At 36.5% G+C, this 14,100-nt stretch overlaps 1 protein-coding gene across 4 annotated transcripts in view; it reads left to right on the plus strand.

The window, feature by feature from the left end:
- Nucleotides 1-14,100, plus strand: part of Scn2a (sodium voltage-gated channel alpha subunit 2) — a 167,314-nt gene that overhangs the window by 117,697 nt on the left and 35,517 nt on the right. For all 4 annotated transcript variants that reach the window (XM_074070999.1, XM_074071002.1, XM_074071000.1 and 1 more), the window contains exon 16: nt 1,517-1,873. In XM_074070999.1, coding sequence (XP_073927100.1) covers nt 1,517-1,873 — 357 coding nt within the window. The remainder of the gene's footprint in view (nt 1-1,516; nt 1,874-14,100) is intronic.

A 14,100-nucleotide genomic window follows, 5' to 3' on the forward strand; every position in this document is an offset into this window, starting at 1 on the left:
AGGGCTCATTGCCCACTTTGTCCCCTTAGAAGCCAAGACTTGGAACAGGTAACAGCGTACAAAGGAAAAGAAGAAGCTGACCAAGAACCCCCACCCCCCAAACATTTGTTCCTTTAGCCAAGTCAGGAAATTACAAAATCCACTGTCTGAAAAGAGTTGCCTGGATTATATTTTGTGAATTGTAGAGAAAATGTCTTTGAACTAAACTTTATATTTTGTAAATTTTTAGATATTTGAAAATTAAGAGACAAAATATCATTTGACACATTTCTATTGAAAGTTTGGTATGTTTTATTGTGCTGTTACTTTGAGATTTTTCTAACTTTTTGTGATTTATCTTTAAGTAAAAGAGGTTGTATATAGTTACCAATGACAAGTTCTTGTAGGTGATTTATATAGTCTCAAGACTTTGTTATTCTAAATCTGTTTAGAAGCTATTATTTCTTTCCCTCATCCTTAAGGAGCCACAGTTTGAAGCTAGAAAGATGCAGGAAATAGAGAAGAAAAAATATGAATGATTGATCAGTAGTATGGGTAACTACTTTTTAAAAAAAATGTTTAGTAAACCTTTGTGATAATGTGATGAGGTTTAGGGAAATAGGAAACATAATATCAGTACACCTTGCTTAGTGTGTCAGGTTCTTTTGCATAAATTATTCTCTGGGAATAAATCAAACACTATGGTGCTTATGTTCACTTATTTGAGTCACTTAGATGCAATTAAATAATGCAGTACTCTCTGCCTGACATTTACTGAAACACTGGAAATAAAATATTGCAGCTGTTTAAGTGTAAGTAGCACTTTACAGACCTCTATGAGCTCACACAATCAATGTGCCAAGCCCTGTGGTAGAGGAACATTAACACACTGTAATGACTTGATTAATTAAATCACTGGAGATATCAAGGTTGAAATATGCAACTTTTTACTTAAGTCCAAGTACTTATCCTTAGAATATAATAAATCTTATAAATATAGGTTAATGTTACAGCAAGTAAAAGATACAACTATATTAAAAACAATCTACTCCAAATTAGTTCATTTACCCTAATACCTTATGTAATTTAAGTGTTAATATCACCTGAAGTTATGCACTTGAGTGGGATGTTTTCAGTACACTGAAAAAATATATTCACTTTGGACTTTTAAATAAAGAGAGTCTCTACTTGTCAAAATGAGCCTCAACTAATTAATCATCAATAATCTTAAAAATCTTTGTTCTTTAAAGGCATATTCCATGTGCTTGTGCAGAACTCTAGAAAATTTGTCATATCTTATGAAAATGCCAATTCAAAAACTATGTAATATAATTATTTTATTTACAGTATGGAATGTTTTAAGAATTAAAAATTCCCCCATGGTACCAAATATCTGCTACATTTGCTGGATGATCATTTGACACTTACATTATCCATCGCTATACAATTGAGAGAGGTACATTGAAGATTTCTGCTGTAAATTGTAGATGCTTCTGAAAGACAGGGCACTAACAATCTTCTTTCTTTGTGTTTTCAGCTCCGCGTCTTCAAGTTGGCAAAGTCCTGGCCCACGTTGAACATGCTAATAAAAATCATTGGCAACTCAGTGGGGGCTCTGGGAAACCTCACCTTGGTGTTGGCCATCATCGTCTTCATCTTCGCCGTGGTTGGCATGCAGCTCTTCGGCAAAAGCTACAAAGAATGTGTCTGCAAGATTTCCAATGATTGTGAACTCCCACGGTGGCACATGCATGACTTCTTCCACTCCTTCCTGATCGTGTTCCGTGTGCTGTGCGGAGAGTGGATAGAGACCATGTGGGACTGCATGGAGGTCGCTGGCCAAACCATGTGCCTTACCGTCTTCATGATGGTCATGGTGATAGGAAACCTAGTGGTATGTAGTAAAACCCATTTTCTTAATTTTCATAAAAAAAGACAAAGAGATTGTAAAAAGTATATTCAACTGAAGAAGGTTTTGCATGTTTTTATGAGTTATTTTTGTGCCAAGTTTATTTACAATTCTCTGTGATTCATGGTTACAAGTGTAATCCACACAAACCCTCACAATCCTCTTGAACCAAAGATGTTCTTCCTCACTGTTCCTCTTAACCATTCCATGGAAATGAACATTTCTGACTTTAATCTTTCAGTTCCTATACTAAAGTATGGAAGTGTCCCTAAGATCAGCCAGTCATTTTATTTATAAGTACTGATGATAGTATCCTTTGAAAATATTTCAAACTTGGTTTTCCTAGAAGCCAAGATTTTAAAAAAGTTACTAATCATCTCAGTTCATTAAAAGCACACTTCCAGAGTCCAGGGTACTTGATACATATAAACTACAATATGAGTCAGTAACATTGACTCAAGAAACATTAGTTATCATTTCTGTATAAAATTCACTATGCACAGCACAACTGTACTGAGTCTTAGAAGCATGGAAAAGATAATGGAAACATAAATATGACAGTGTTATAATGTTTACTCAAACAAATAAAAATAACTAATACATGTTCAAAATATGAAAACAAAGTGCTATATCTTAGATTCACAAAATGGAAACCTTGTTTTACAATAGCAAGGTTGTGTCAAAGAGTTTGGAAAGAAATATTTATAATTGTGATGTTAGATTTAGCTTTGTAGGAAGAAAGGTGGCCATTTCAAACCAGGGAATTATATACTCCGTTGAGGAACAGAGGACAATGAACTCTGGGAGAAGGAGTAGGCTGTTATACATTCCCTAGAGGGGAAAAGAAGGCAAAAGATAATCATTTAACTCTTTCATTGTATTCATTGCCAAATTTTTAGACTTCTTGGCCTTAGCTTAAATAATTTGCTTTTTTTGTTGTTTTTGTGGGACTGTGGATGGAACCCAGGGACTTGTGATACCAGACAATTGCTCTCTACTACTGAAACACATGCCTAGGACTGAACTGTTTTTAAGTAAAAAGAAATATGAACAGTATACATTTGAGAAATATTAACAGTATCTTAAAGCATCGAACATTGATCAACACATAGTTTCTGTGGATCAGGAATTTGGGAGCAGCTTACATGGGTGGGTGGTTCCTGCTGGGGGTCAGTTATGAGGTCGCTGTCAAGATAGTCTTGATTGGGATCGCAGGAGCAGTTTCCAAGAAGGTTCAATTTCATGGCTTGTGGTCCCAGTTCATTGTGCACTATTGCTTGAAGTTTTGTACTTCCTCTCTATCTGGGCCTTTCCTAGGGCTGGTGAGTGTGCTCATGACATGAGATAGCTTCTTCCAGAGCAGGTGATACAGTAGAGAAAGCAAGGAGAAAGTCCTCTTTATGTTCTAAACTTGAAAGTCACACTTTCTCATTTTTGCCATGATCTGTGCACAAGAAGCTAGTCCTTAAAAGGAGGAAACAATTAAGAGGAAACAAGGCTGTATTTTTTTTTAAGGAAAGAGTACAAAGTAATTTGTAGATATATTTTAAAGCCATCAGAAACATAAAATGTTTGCTTTTTAAAAAGTATAAGATTATACAGGAGAGAAAGAAATGATCAAGGGGGTCACATAGAACAGGAACAAAGGAAAGGTTATAAGCTATTTTATAGATTCAATTTCATGAATCTATATTTGGCATACATTGGAGAAGAGAAGGAAAAACAGCAAACAGATTCTTTTTGACAGCAATGAATGACTGGACAGCAACAGAGAATTAAGAGTGGGAGTAGTTAAATTGGGCCCAATTTAACTACTAGTAAAATTGTAGTCTGATTTATGAACTTTCCTTTAGGAAACTCAAAGCTACAGATGGCTTTTTATCAAGAATTAACAACGAGCAACTAAAATTTGAAAAAAATTGATGTAGAAGGAGAATGCAGAGCGGATTTAAAGAGGGAAAAAAAAAACCTGAGCCTACTTCATATCATCTGTTAGTTTACTGAAATAAAATGTTTCTCTAATGTATAATTATGTGGCAAATTCAAGTTTAAAGAGATTTTCAGGAAACATCAGTAAACTATACCTATGGATCACATTTGATATTGACTTGAACTGCTATATATGCATGAAATAAGTGCATATATTAACATGCAATAATCATCTACTGGAAAAGATTTAAATTCTATACCATCAAGAGCAAAATTAAAGGCTTTCCTTTCTTTTTGACTATCAGCTTAAAAATTAATTTGATATATCCTAGATATATTTATGGAGTAGCTACGGCAGAAATATCCATTATGTTTACCACTAGTAAGGAAATTTTTTCTTTATGCACTTGCCTAAGTAAGAATGTATAAATTTAATACACTGCCTCCTACAAATCTTCCTTCCCACATTTTCTGGAAAGAGGAAAATTCCCTCAAAGGTGAGCTGATGTAACTTCCTTTCAGCACTTGTGAGCTGCTGTATGGGGCTCCACCAATGTGGCTGTGGGTTCTTTCTGCCAGGTCTAGTCCACAGGCAAGAGAGGGATGGGTAGGGCCACAGACAGTACTCCCCAGGCCAGGTTATTTATGAAGGGTATTTTTGGTTTCATGACATCATAGCCAGAGACTCCTTTAGAGACTTCAGGCAGGTGCTGCTAGCTCTGGGAGTAGTGGACACCATTTCTTCTCTAAGAGAATAGCAATAGCATATGGGAGGGATATTAAGGTTTAGGATTCCTTTATCATGTTGTGAATCAGAATGGATAAAGTATTAATATGTGCAATAAATTTCCATCTGGAACCCCAAATAGAAATAATGGTAGAATTTTCCTCCCAATAGGTTAAACTTGTGGATATATGAAAGAGTTGATTTCACTCAGGGAGTTAACAATCTGTCCAGACACCTTTGTGTAATAGAATTCAGAGTTTTAATCCCTGAGTGAGCTTATTGATCTGTTCCCTTAAATCACCACTGATGACACTAATCACTTGGGTCAGCTCATACACAGAGACCCTTCAGTAGGAAAAGAGGTTTAGACCAAGTGATTAACTTGGCTCACACAGATATTTCTAGAAAAAATAAGGGAACTAGAAAGTTAGTGTTATAGAGGGATAAAGGGAACAGTGATAACAACTAAATTTTCTCAAGGGTTCACTATGTGCTGAGAGCCACATGAATTCTTTCTTTGAATCCCTACACCAACCTTATAGACAGGACTCTGGAAAAATGCTCATATTTATTTCACAGATGAAGAAGCTGAGGCTCAAATTGATTGTGCTACTTACCTAGTGATAGAATCTTGTATTTAATACAAGTGATAGAAACTTGATTGTTTTCCAGAATTCTAATTTTGAAACATGTGCTCTTCTGATACCAAGTAATTTTTGGAAGTAAGAGTGTGTAGAAGGTATTTGTAAGACAATTCTTATCAGGCCCCACCACATGCAGATTGACTGTGTTTTTTTTTTAAAGGCTCCACTTACAGAAAAGAAAAGTTATATGACCAGTGAATCTTTTGTCTTTTCCTAACAATGGAATAACATTAAATGAACTTGTCAATTTGTAATATCAAAAAGTTAGAACACTAACGGCAACGTATAAGTGCAGTAGAAGTTCACAGAAAGGAATTATCAATGAGCAAAGCTGGAAAACTGATTCTTCATGCATTCTGCAAACAGCAATTAAGAGCCAAGAAATCAGAATTAGACTACCAAAACAAAATACTGCTTCTCTGCTTATTAACTGTGATCTTGCACAAAGCACTGAAGTTATAGAAGGCTCAATTTTCTTTTTTTTTTATTATTATTTTATTATTCATATGTGCATACAAGGCTTGGGTCATTTCTCCCGCCTGCCCCCACCCCCACCCTCACCATCCACTCTGCCCCCTCCCTCTCCCCCCACCCCCTCAATACCCAGCAGAAACTATTTTGCCCTTATCTCTAATTTTGTTGAAGAGAGAGTATAAGCAATAATAAGAAGGAACAAGGGTTTTTGCTGGTTGAGATAAGGATAGCTATACAGGGAGTTGACTCGCATTAATTACCTGTACATGTGTGTTACCTTCTAGGTTAATTCTTTTTGATCTAACCTTTTCTCTAGTTCCTGGTCCCCTTTTCCTATTGGCCTCAGTTGCTTTAAGGTATCTGCTTTAGTTTCTCTGCCTTAAGGGCAACAAATGCTAGCTAGTTTTTTAGGTGTCTTACCTATCCTCACCCCTCCCTTGTGTGCTCTCGCTTTTATCATGTGCTCAAAGTCCAATCCCATTGTTGTGTTTGCCCGTGATCTAATGTCCACACATATGAGGGAGAACATAAGATTTTTGGTCTTTTGGGCCAGGCTAACCTCACTCAGAATGATGTTCTCCAATTCCATCCATTTACCAGCGAATGATAACATTTCATTCTTCTTCATGGCTGCATAAAATTCCATTGTGTATAGACACCACATTTTCTTAATCCATTCATCAGTGGTGGGGCATCGTGGCTGTTTCCATAACTTGGCTATTGTGAATAGTGCCGCAATAAACATGGGTGTGCAGGTGCCTCTGGAGTAACCTGTGTCACAGTCTTTTGGGTATATCCCCAAGAGTGATATTGCTGGATCAAATGGTAGATCAATGTCTAGCTTTTTAAGTAGCCTCCAAATTTTTTTCCAGAGTGGTTGTACTAGTCTACATTCCCACCAACAGTGTAAGAGGGTTCCTTTTTCCCCACATCCTCGCCAACATCTGTTGTTGGTGGTGTTGCTAATGATAGCTATTCTAACAGGGGTGAGGTGGAATCTTAGTGTGGTTTTAATTTGCATTTCCTTTATTGCTAGAGATGGTGAGCATTTTTTCATGTGTTTTCTGGCCATTTGAATTTCTTCTTTTGAGAAAGTTCTGTTTAGTTCACGTGCCCATTTCTTTATTGGTTCATTAGTTTTGGGAGAATTTAGTTTTTTAAGTTCCCTATATATTCTGGTTATCAGTCCTTTGTCTGATGTGTAGCTGGCAAATATTTTCTCCCACTCTGTGGGTGTTCTCTTCAATTTAGAGACCATTTCTTTTGATGAACAGAAGCTTTTTAGTTTTATGAGGTCCCATTTATCTATACTATCTCTTAGTTGCTGTGCTGCTGGGGTTTCATTGAGAAAGTTCTTACCTATACCTACTAACTCCAGAGTATTTCCTACTCTTTCCTGTATAAACTTTAGAGTTTGTGGTCTGATATTAAGATCCTTGATCCATTTTGAGTTAATCTTGATATAGGGTGATATACATGGATCTAGTTTCAGTTTTTTGCAGACTGCTAACCAGTTTTCCCAGCAGTTTTTGTTGAAGAGGCTGCTATTTCTCCATCGTATATTTTTAGCTCCTTTGTCAAAGACAAGTTGGTTATAGTTGTGTGGCTTCATATCTGGGTCCTCTATTCTGTTCCACTGATCTTTATGTCTGTTTTTGTGCCAGTACCATGCTGTTTTTATTGTTATTGCTTTGTAATATAGTTTGAAGTCAGGTATTGTGATACCTACAGCATTGTTCTTTTGACTGAGTATTGCCTTGGCATTCGTGGCCTCTTGTGTTTCCATATAAATTGTATGGTAGATTTTTCAATCCCTTTAATGAATGTCACTGGAATTTTGATGGGAATTGCATTAAACATGTAGATTACTTTGGGGAGTATCAACATTTTTACTATGTTGATTCTACCAATCCATGAGCATGGGAGATCTCTCCACTTCCTATAGTCTTCCTCAATCTCTTTCTTCAGAAGTGTATAGTTTTCCTTGTAGAGGTCATTCACATCTTTTGTTAGGTTTACACCTAGGTATTTGATTTTTTTTGAGGCTATTGTAAATGGAATGGTTTTCATACATTCTTTTTCAGTTTGCTCATTGTTAGTGTATAGAAATGCTAATGATTTTTCTATGTTGATTTTATATCCTGCTACCTTGCTATAGCTATTGATGATGTCTAGAAGCTTCTGAGTAGAGTTTTTTGGGTCTTTAAGTTATAGGATCCTGTCGTCTGCAAATAGGGACATTTTGACAGTTTCTTTACCTATTTGTATTCCTTTTATTCCTTCTTCTTGCCTAATTGCTGTGGCTAGGAATTCCAGTACTATGTTGAATAGGAGTGGAGATAGTGGGCATCCTTGTCTGGTTCCTGATTTTAGAGGGAATGGTTTCAGTTTTTCTCCATTAAGTATAATGCTGGCTGTAGGTTTGTCATATATAGCTTTTATAATGTTGAGGAACTTTCCTTCTATTCCTAGTTTTCTTAGAGCTTTTATCATGAAATGGTGTTGGATCTTATCAAAGGCTTTTTCTGCATCTATTGAGATGATCAAGTGGTTTTTGTCTTTGCTTCTGTTAATGTGGTTTATTATGTTTATTGATTTTCATATGTTGAACCACCCCTGCATCCCTGGGATGAAGCCTACCTACTTGGTCGTGGTGAATAATCCTTTTGATGTGTTGTTGAATTCAGTTTGCCATTATTTTGTTGAGGATTTTTGCATCAGTGTACATTAAGGAGGTTGGCCTATAGTTCTCCTTTTTGGAGATGTCTTTGCCTGGTTTTGGGATAAGTGTAATACTGGCTTCATAAAATGTGTTTGGCAGTTTTCTGTCCCTTTATATTTCGTGGAACAGTTTAAGGAAGGTTGGCATCAGTTTTTCTTTAAAGATCTGATAGAATTCAGCAGAGAATCCATCAGGTCCTGGACTTTTCTTTTTGGGGAGACTCTTGACTGCTGCTTCAATTTCATTTTGTGTTATAGATCTATTCAGGTGATTAATTTCCTCTTGGTTCAGTTTTGGATGATCATATGTATCTAGAAATCTGCCCATTTCTTTAAGATTTTCAAATTTATTTGAATATAGGTTCTTGAAGTAGTCTCTGATAATTTCCTGGGCTTCCATGGTGTTTGTTGTTATCTCCCCTTTTGCATTCCTGATTCTACTAATTTGGGTTTTTTTCTCTCCTCATTTTAGTCAGGTTTGCCAGGGGTCTATCGATCTTGTTTATTTTTTCAAAGAACCAACTTTTTGTTTCATTAATTCTTTGTATGGTTTTTTTGGTTTCTATTTCATTGATTTCAGCTCTTATTTTTATTATTTCTCTCCTATTTGTTTTGGGATTTGCTTTTTCTTGTTTTTCTAGGAGTTTGAGATGTATCATTAGGTCATTGATTTGGGATCTTTCAGTCTTTTTAATATATGCAGTCATGGCTATAAACTTTCCTCTCAGGACTGCCTTAGCTGTGTCACATAGGTTCCAGTAGGTTGTGTTTTCATGTTCATTGACTTCCAGGAACTTTTTAATTTCCTCTTTTATTTCATCGATGATACATTGTTCATTAAGTAATGAGTTGTTTAGTTTCTAGCTGTTTGCATGGTTTTTGTCTTTACTTTTCTTGTTGAGTTCTACTTTTACTGCATTGTGATCAGATGGTATGCATGGTATAATTTCTATTTTCGTATATTTGCTGAGACTTGCTTTGTGCCCTAGGATATGATTTATTTTGGAGAAGGTTCCATGGGCTGCTGAGAAGAATGTATATTGTGTAGAAGTTTGATGAAATGTTCTGTAGACATCAACTAGGTCCATTTGATCTATTGTATATTTTAGATCTTGGATTTCTTTATTGATTTTTTGTTTGGATGACCTATCTATTGATGATAATGGGGTGTTAAAGTCTCCCACAACCACTGTGTTGATGTTAATATATGCTTTTAGGTCTTTCAGGGTATGTTTGATGAAATTGGGTGCGTTGACATTGGGTGCATACAGGTTGATGATTATTATTTCCTTTTGGTCTATTTCCCCTTTTATTAGCATGAAATGTCCTTCTTTATCTCATTTGATCAATGTAGGTTTGAAGTCTACTTTGTCAGAGATAAGTATTGCTACTCCTGCCTGTTTTAGGGGGCCATTGGCTGGGTAAATCTTCTTCCAGCCTTTCATCCTAACCTATGCCTATTTCTGTCTGTGAGATGGGTCTCCTGAAAGCAACAAATTGTTGGATCTTCCTTTTTAATCCATTTCGTCAAACGGTGCCTTTTGATGGGTGAATTAAGTCCGTTAACATTAAGCCTTAGTACTGATAGGTATGTGGTGATTCCTGTCATTTAGTTGTGTTAGTTGTTTGAAGGTTTGATTGTGTGTGCCTAAGTGAGGTTACTCTCTACTGTCTTGCTTTTTCTTTTCCTGTGATTTGGTGCTGCCTGTCTTTTCATGGTTAAGTTGGGTTTCACTTTCTGTGTGCAGAATCCCTTGCAGAATCTTTTGTAATGGTGGCTTTGTGGTCACATATTGTTTTAGTTTCTGCTTATCATGGAAGACTTTTATTGCTCCATCTACTTTGAATGACAGTTTTGCTGGGTAGAGTATCCTGGGGTTGAAGTTATTTTCATTCAGTGCCAGGAAGATCTCACCCCACGCTCTTCTTGCTTTTAATGTTTCTGTTGAGAAGTCTGCTGTGATTTTGATGGGTTTACCTTTGTATGTGACTTGTTTTTTCTCTCTTACAGCCTTCAATATTCTTTCCCTAGTTTCTGAACTTGTTGTTTTAGTGATGATATGTCGTGGAGTAGTTCTATTTTGATCTGGTCTGTTTGGTGTCCTGGAGGCCTCTTGCATCTGTATGGGAATATCTTTCTCTAGATTTGGAAAATTTTCCGTTATTATTTTGTTGAATATATTACGCATTCCCTTTGCTTGCACCTCTTCTCCTTCTTCGATGCCCATGATTCTCAAGTTTGGTCTTTTGATGGAGTCAGCGAGTTCTTGCATTTTCTTTTCTTTGGTTTTTCCTTTAATTACCATTTCATCTTCAAGTTCTGAGATTCTGTCTTCTGTTTGTTCTATTCTGCTGGATTGGCCTTCCATTTTGTTTTGCAGTTCTGTTTCGTTCTTTTTTCTGAGGTTTTCCATATCTTGGGTGATTTCCTCTTTAATGTTGTGTATTTTTTTCCTGAGTTCATTTATCTGTTTATTCATCATGTTCTGTGTTTCACTTTGGTGTTTATACAGTGCTTTTATGGTTTCCTTTATTTCTTCTTTTGCTTTTTCAAATTCTCTATTTTTGTTGTCTTGGAATTTCTTGAGTGTCTCCTGTACATTTTGGTTGACCCTATCCAGTATCATCTCTATAAAATTCTCATGGAGTACCTGTAGTATGTCTTCTTTTAAATTATTCTTGTGGGCTTCATTGGGTCCTTTGGCATAGTTTATCTTCATTTTGTTGGAGTCTGGATCTGAGTATCTGTTTTCTTCATTCCCCTCTGGTTCCTGTACTAATTTTTTGCTGTGGGGAAACTGGTTTCCCTGTTTTTTTGGTCTTCCCGTCATTGTCTTTGGTGTTGTTACTGTCCCTGTACTGTGTGCAATTAAGTATTTTCTAGCTTGTAATAATAACAATGGTAATATTTAGAATGGAAGGGTGAGCGGAGATGGAAAAGAAGAAGTTAAAGAAAAGGGAAAAACAAATAAACAGAAAGAAGGAGAAAAGAGAACAAGGAATCAGACAAGAAAGTTTCAAAGGTATAAACAGGGAGTGTTAGTGTACTAATTGACTGTAAGCTGAACAGGCATTAGAGAGACAGAGAGAGGATTAAAAATAAAAAATTTAAAAAAAGAATAAAAATAAAAAATAAGTAAATGAAAGAAATATCTATATATATAAATAAAATAAAATAAAATGAAAAATAGAAAATTTAAAACAAAAAAACAAAAAAACAAAAAACCTCCAAGTTCAAATGCAATGAAGTTTCAGTCTTAATAATTTGGGTGTCCATCTCAGTCTCCAATCCTGGAAATGGTGCCTCAGATGTTGTTCTGTAGTTGTCTCATCAAAGGGGACGCATAAAGTAGAACAAAACTACACACACACACACAAAAACCCCAACAAGTGTCCCAAGTTCAAATGCAATACAGTTTCAGTAAATTTTTCAGCATGCAGGTGTAATTCGGTTGTTCTCTCATCAAAGGTAGGGAGAAAAAGAAAAAAAAGAGTCTGGAGACAGTTCTGAGAATGGTATCTGTGGCTGTGGCTTGCCTGCCCGCTGGTGTCAGCCTGTTGTTGCTGGAGCCGTTATTTATGCAGATCTCAGGGGTAAGCTTAGCACTCACCTGGCCCTGCAGGCTTTGTTTACTCAGAGTTCACCTGTGCGTGAGCCTCTGCTACAAGCTTTCCCCTTTCTAAGCACACTGGGAAAGGTGACATGCACCCAATTTCTCAGGCCTGCGTGTTTATTTACAGTTCATGTGGATAGTGGGTCTTCTCCCCTCTCCTGTGCAGTTTTCCTGCCACCACCACTTTTACAAGCTTTCCTGCTCCTGATTACTGGGCGGTGCTGCTGCTCCTGCCAGCCACCATGTTCCTCTCCTGTGGCGTTTTCCTCCCTCTGCCACCCTCACAAGCTTTCCCGCTCCTGGTTGCTGGGCTCACACCCCCACTCCCACAGGAGCCTCTCCTGCCCACCCGGCTTGTTTATTTACAGTTCCGGGAAGGATTCCCTTCCCCCAATCTTCGGTGCTCAGTGCACCCCACCCTCTTTCCCATGTGTCTTTATTGTTCTTATTGCTTATTAGTCAGTTTCTCTTTTTTCCCCAGGTGGAGGTCAGTCTGTCCAGGGGGCTATGCTGCTCTGGCCCAGGGTTGTCTGTGGGAGTACTGTGGTACCACAAAGCTCACCTTGTTTGCATCTTCCCAAGCCGTCTGGGCATGGGCGACTGGCGGCCCTGGGGCCCTCCTTGTTTCTCCATTTAACATGAAGTGGAGATTCTCTGTGTTGGCTGGAGGTGTGAAGGGGTCAAAGTTTTGCCTCTTCTTGGTGATTTTGCCTGCAAAGTGTGTCTCCAGCGTCTCTCCAAGATTTCACTATAGGAGGCTCACTTTCTGCTTCCTCCCTCTAGCCGCCATCTTGGAATCTCCCTCAATTTTCTCACCTATAAAATAGTGATGATGATAATCCCTGCCTGACAGGGTTGTTGTGAGAAATAAATCATGAACTTTATAAAAGCTTGGCACATTGGCAGAGGACTAGTGCTTACTAAGAGCTCAGAAAAAAATTGCTTTTATTATTCTTAATTTCTGGTGTCAGTGCTCTAGAACCTAGCTCTAACTCATGCTTCATACCTAAAGGGGCAGCCAAAGTACCAGCAAAGTTGTACTTATTTTAAAAGGAATCCATTCTGATGTGCTGTTACCCAGTCAGGTGGCAATTACCAACAACACATTATATATTTCAAAATAGCTAGAAAAGAGGATTAAATCTCTCATCACAAAGAAATAAATGTTTAAGGTGATGAATTTTATAATCGCCCTTATCTGGTCATTATATAATATAGACAATTGTATCTTATAAATATGTACAAATTGTTTTGTGTCAATCAAAAATAAAAATAAAGCAAAAATAAAAAAAAAAGAATCCAATATTGGGTGTCACTGTGAGAGGATTCATTTTTATGGATTGAGAAAATTTTCATAATAGACAAGTACAGTACATTAATAACCCCTACAAAATTAAATCTAGAAAATAATTATGGCACCATAATGCAGTTTGTGTAGATAAAAATTAAAATTTAGAACATAGTTTTATCTTCCTTCTTTTAAGTATTTTTCATCCAAATAAACTCAAAGACACATCACACCAAATCATAATTTTGCTGGTAAATTTTAGAAGTAAATAAGCAGATATGAATGTCAAGAGCCACAGAACAACAACTGACAGAAGAGTCAGCATAGATTCAAGATTACACTTTCTACTAATTGTATCTTACACATTATTACCTTCCTTTTCATTTGGGTTTTACTTAAAATCTTTCCCAAGATTTTTTATGTACTGTTATCTTTTGCATTTGGTTCCCATTACTGTGATTTCCTTCTCTTATTCTATATGCTTGGATAATCAGGACTTCATGCACATTGTCAATCAGGTCCTGAGAAATGTTTGTTTCCTTAGTAATTGCCTCTTTTTGCAGGTTTAATTGTTCCACTAATCTTTTCATTTTTTCCTACAAGTAGGGCTTTTTTGGGAGATTTCAAAGTGATAGCTCAGTTCCACAATCTTCTATTCAATATTAATATTATTATATTTTTATAATGACCTGTCTTACAATATTCCTAACTATTATATAAATATATTAGCCATGATTTTCTGAATCAAAAATTGGGACTTGTCATCTAGAAATAAATATATTTTTCTCTAATTTAGCAAAAATGTTCTAGGTGAA

This window comes from Castor canadensis, chromosome 4 (genome assembly GCF_047511655.1).
Source record: "Castor canadensis chromosome 4, mCasCan1.hap1v2, whole genome shotgun sequence".
In the NCBI taxonomy this organism is placed as follows: domain Eukaryota; kingdom Metazoa; phylum Chordata; class Mammalia; order Rodentia; family Castoridae; genus Castor; species Castor canadensis.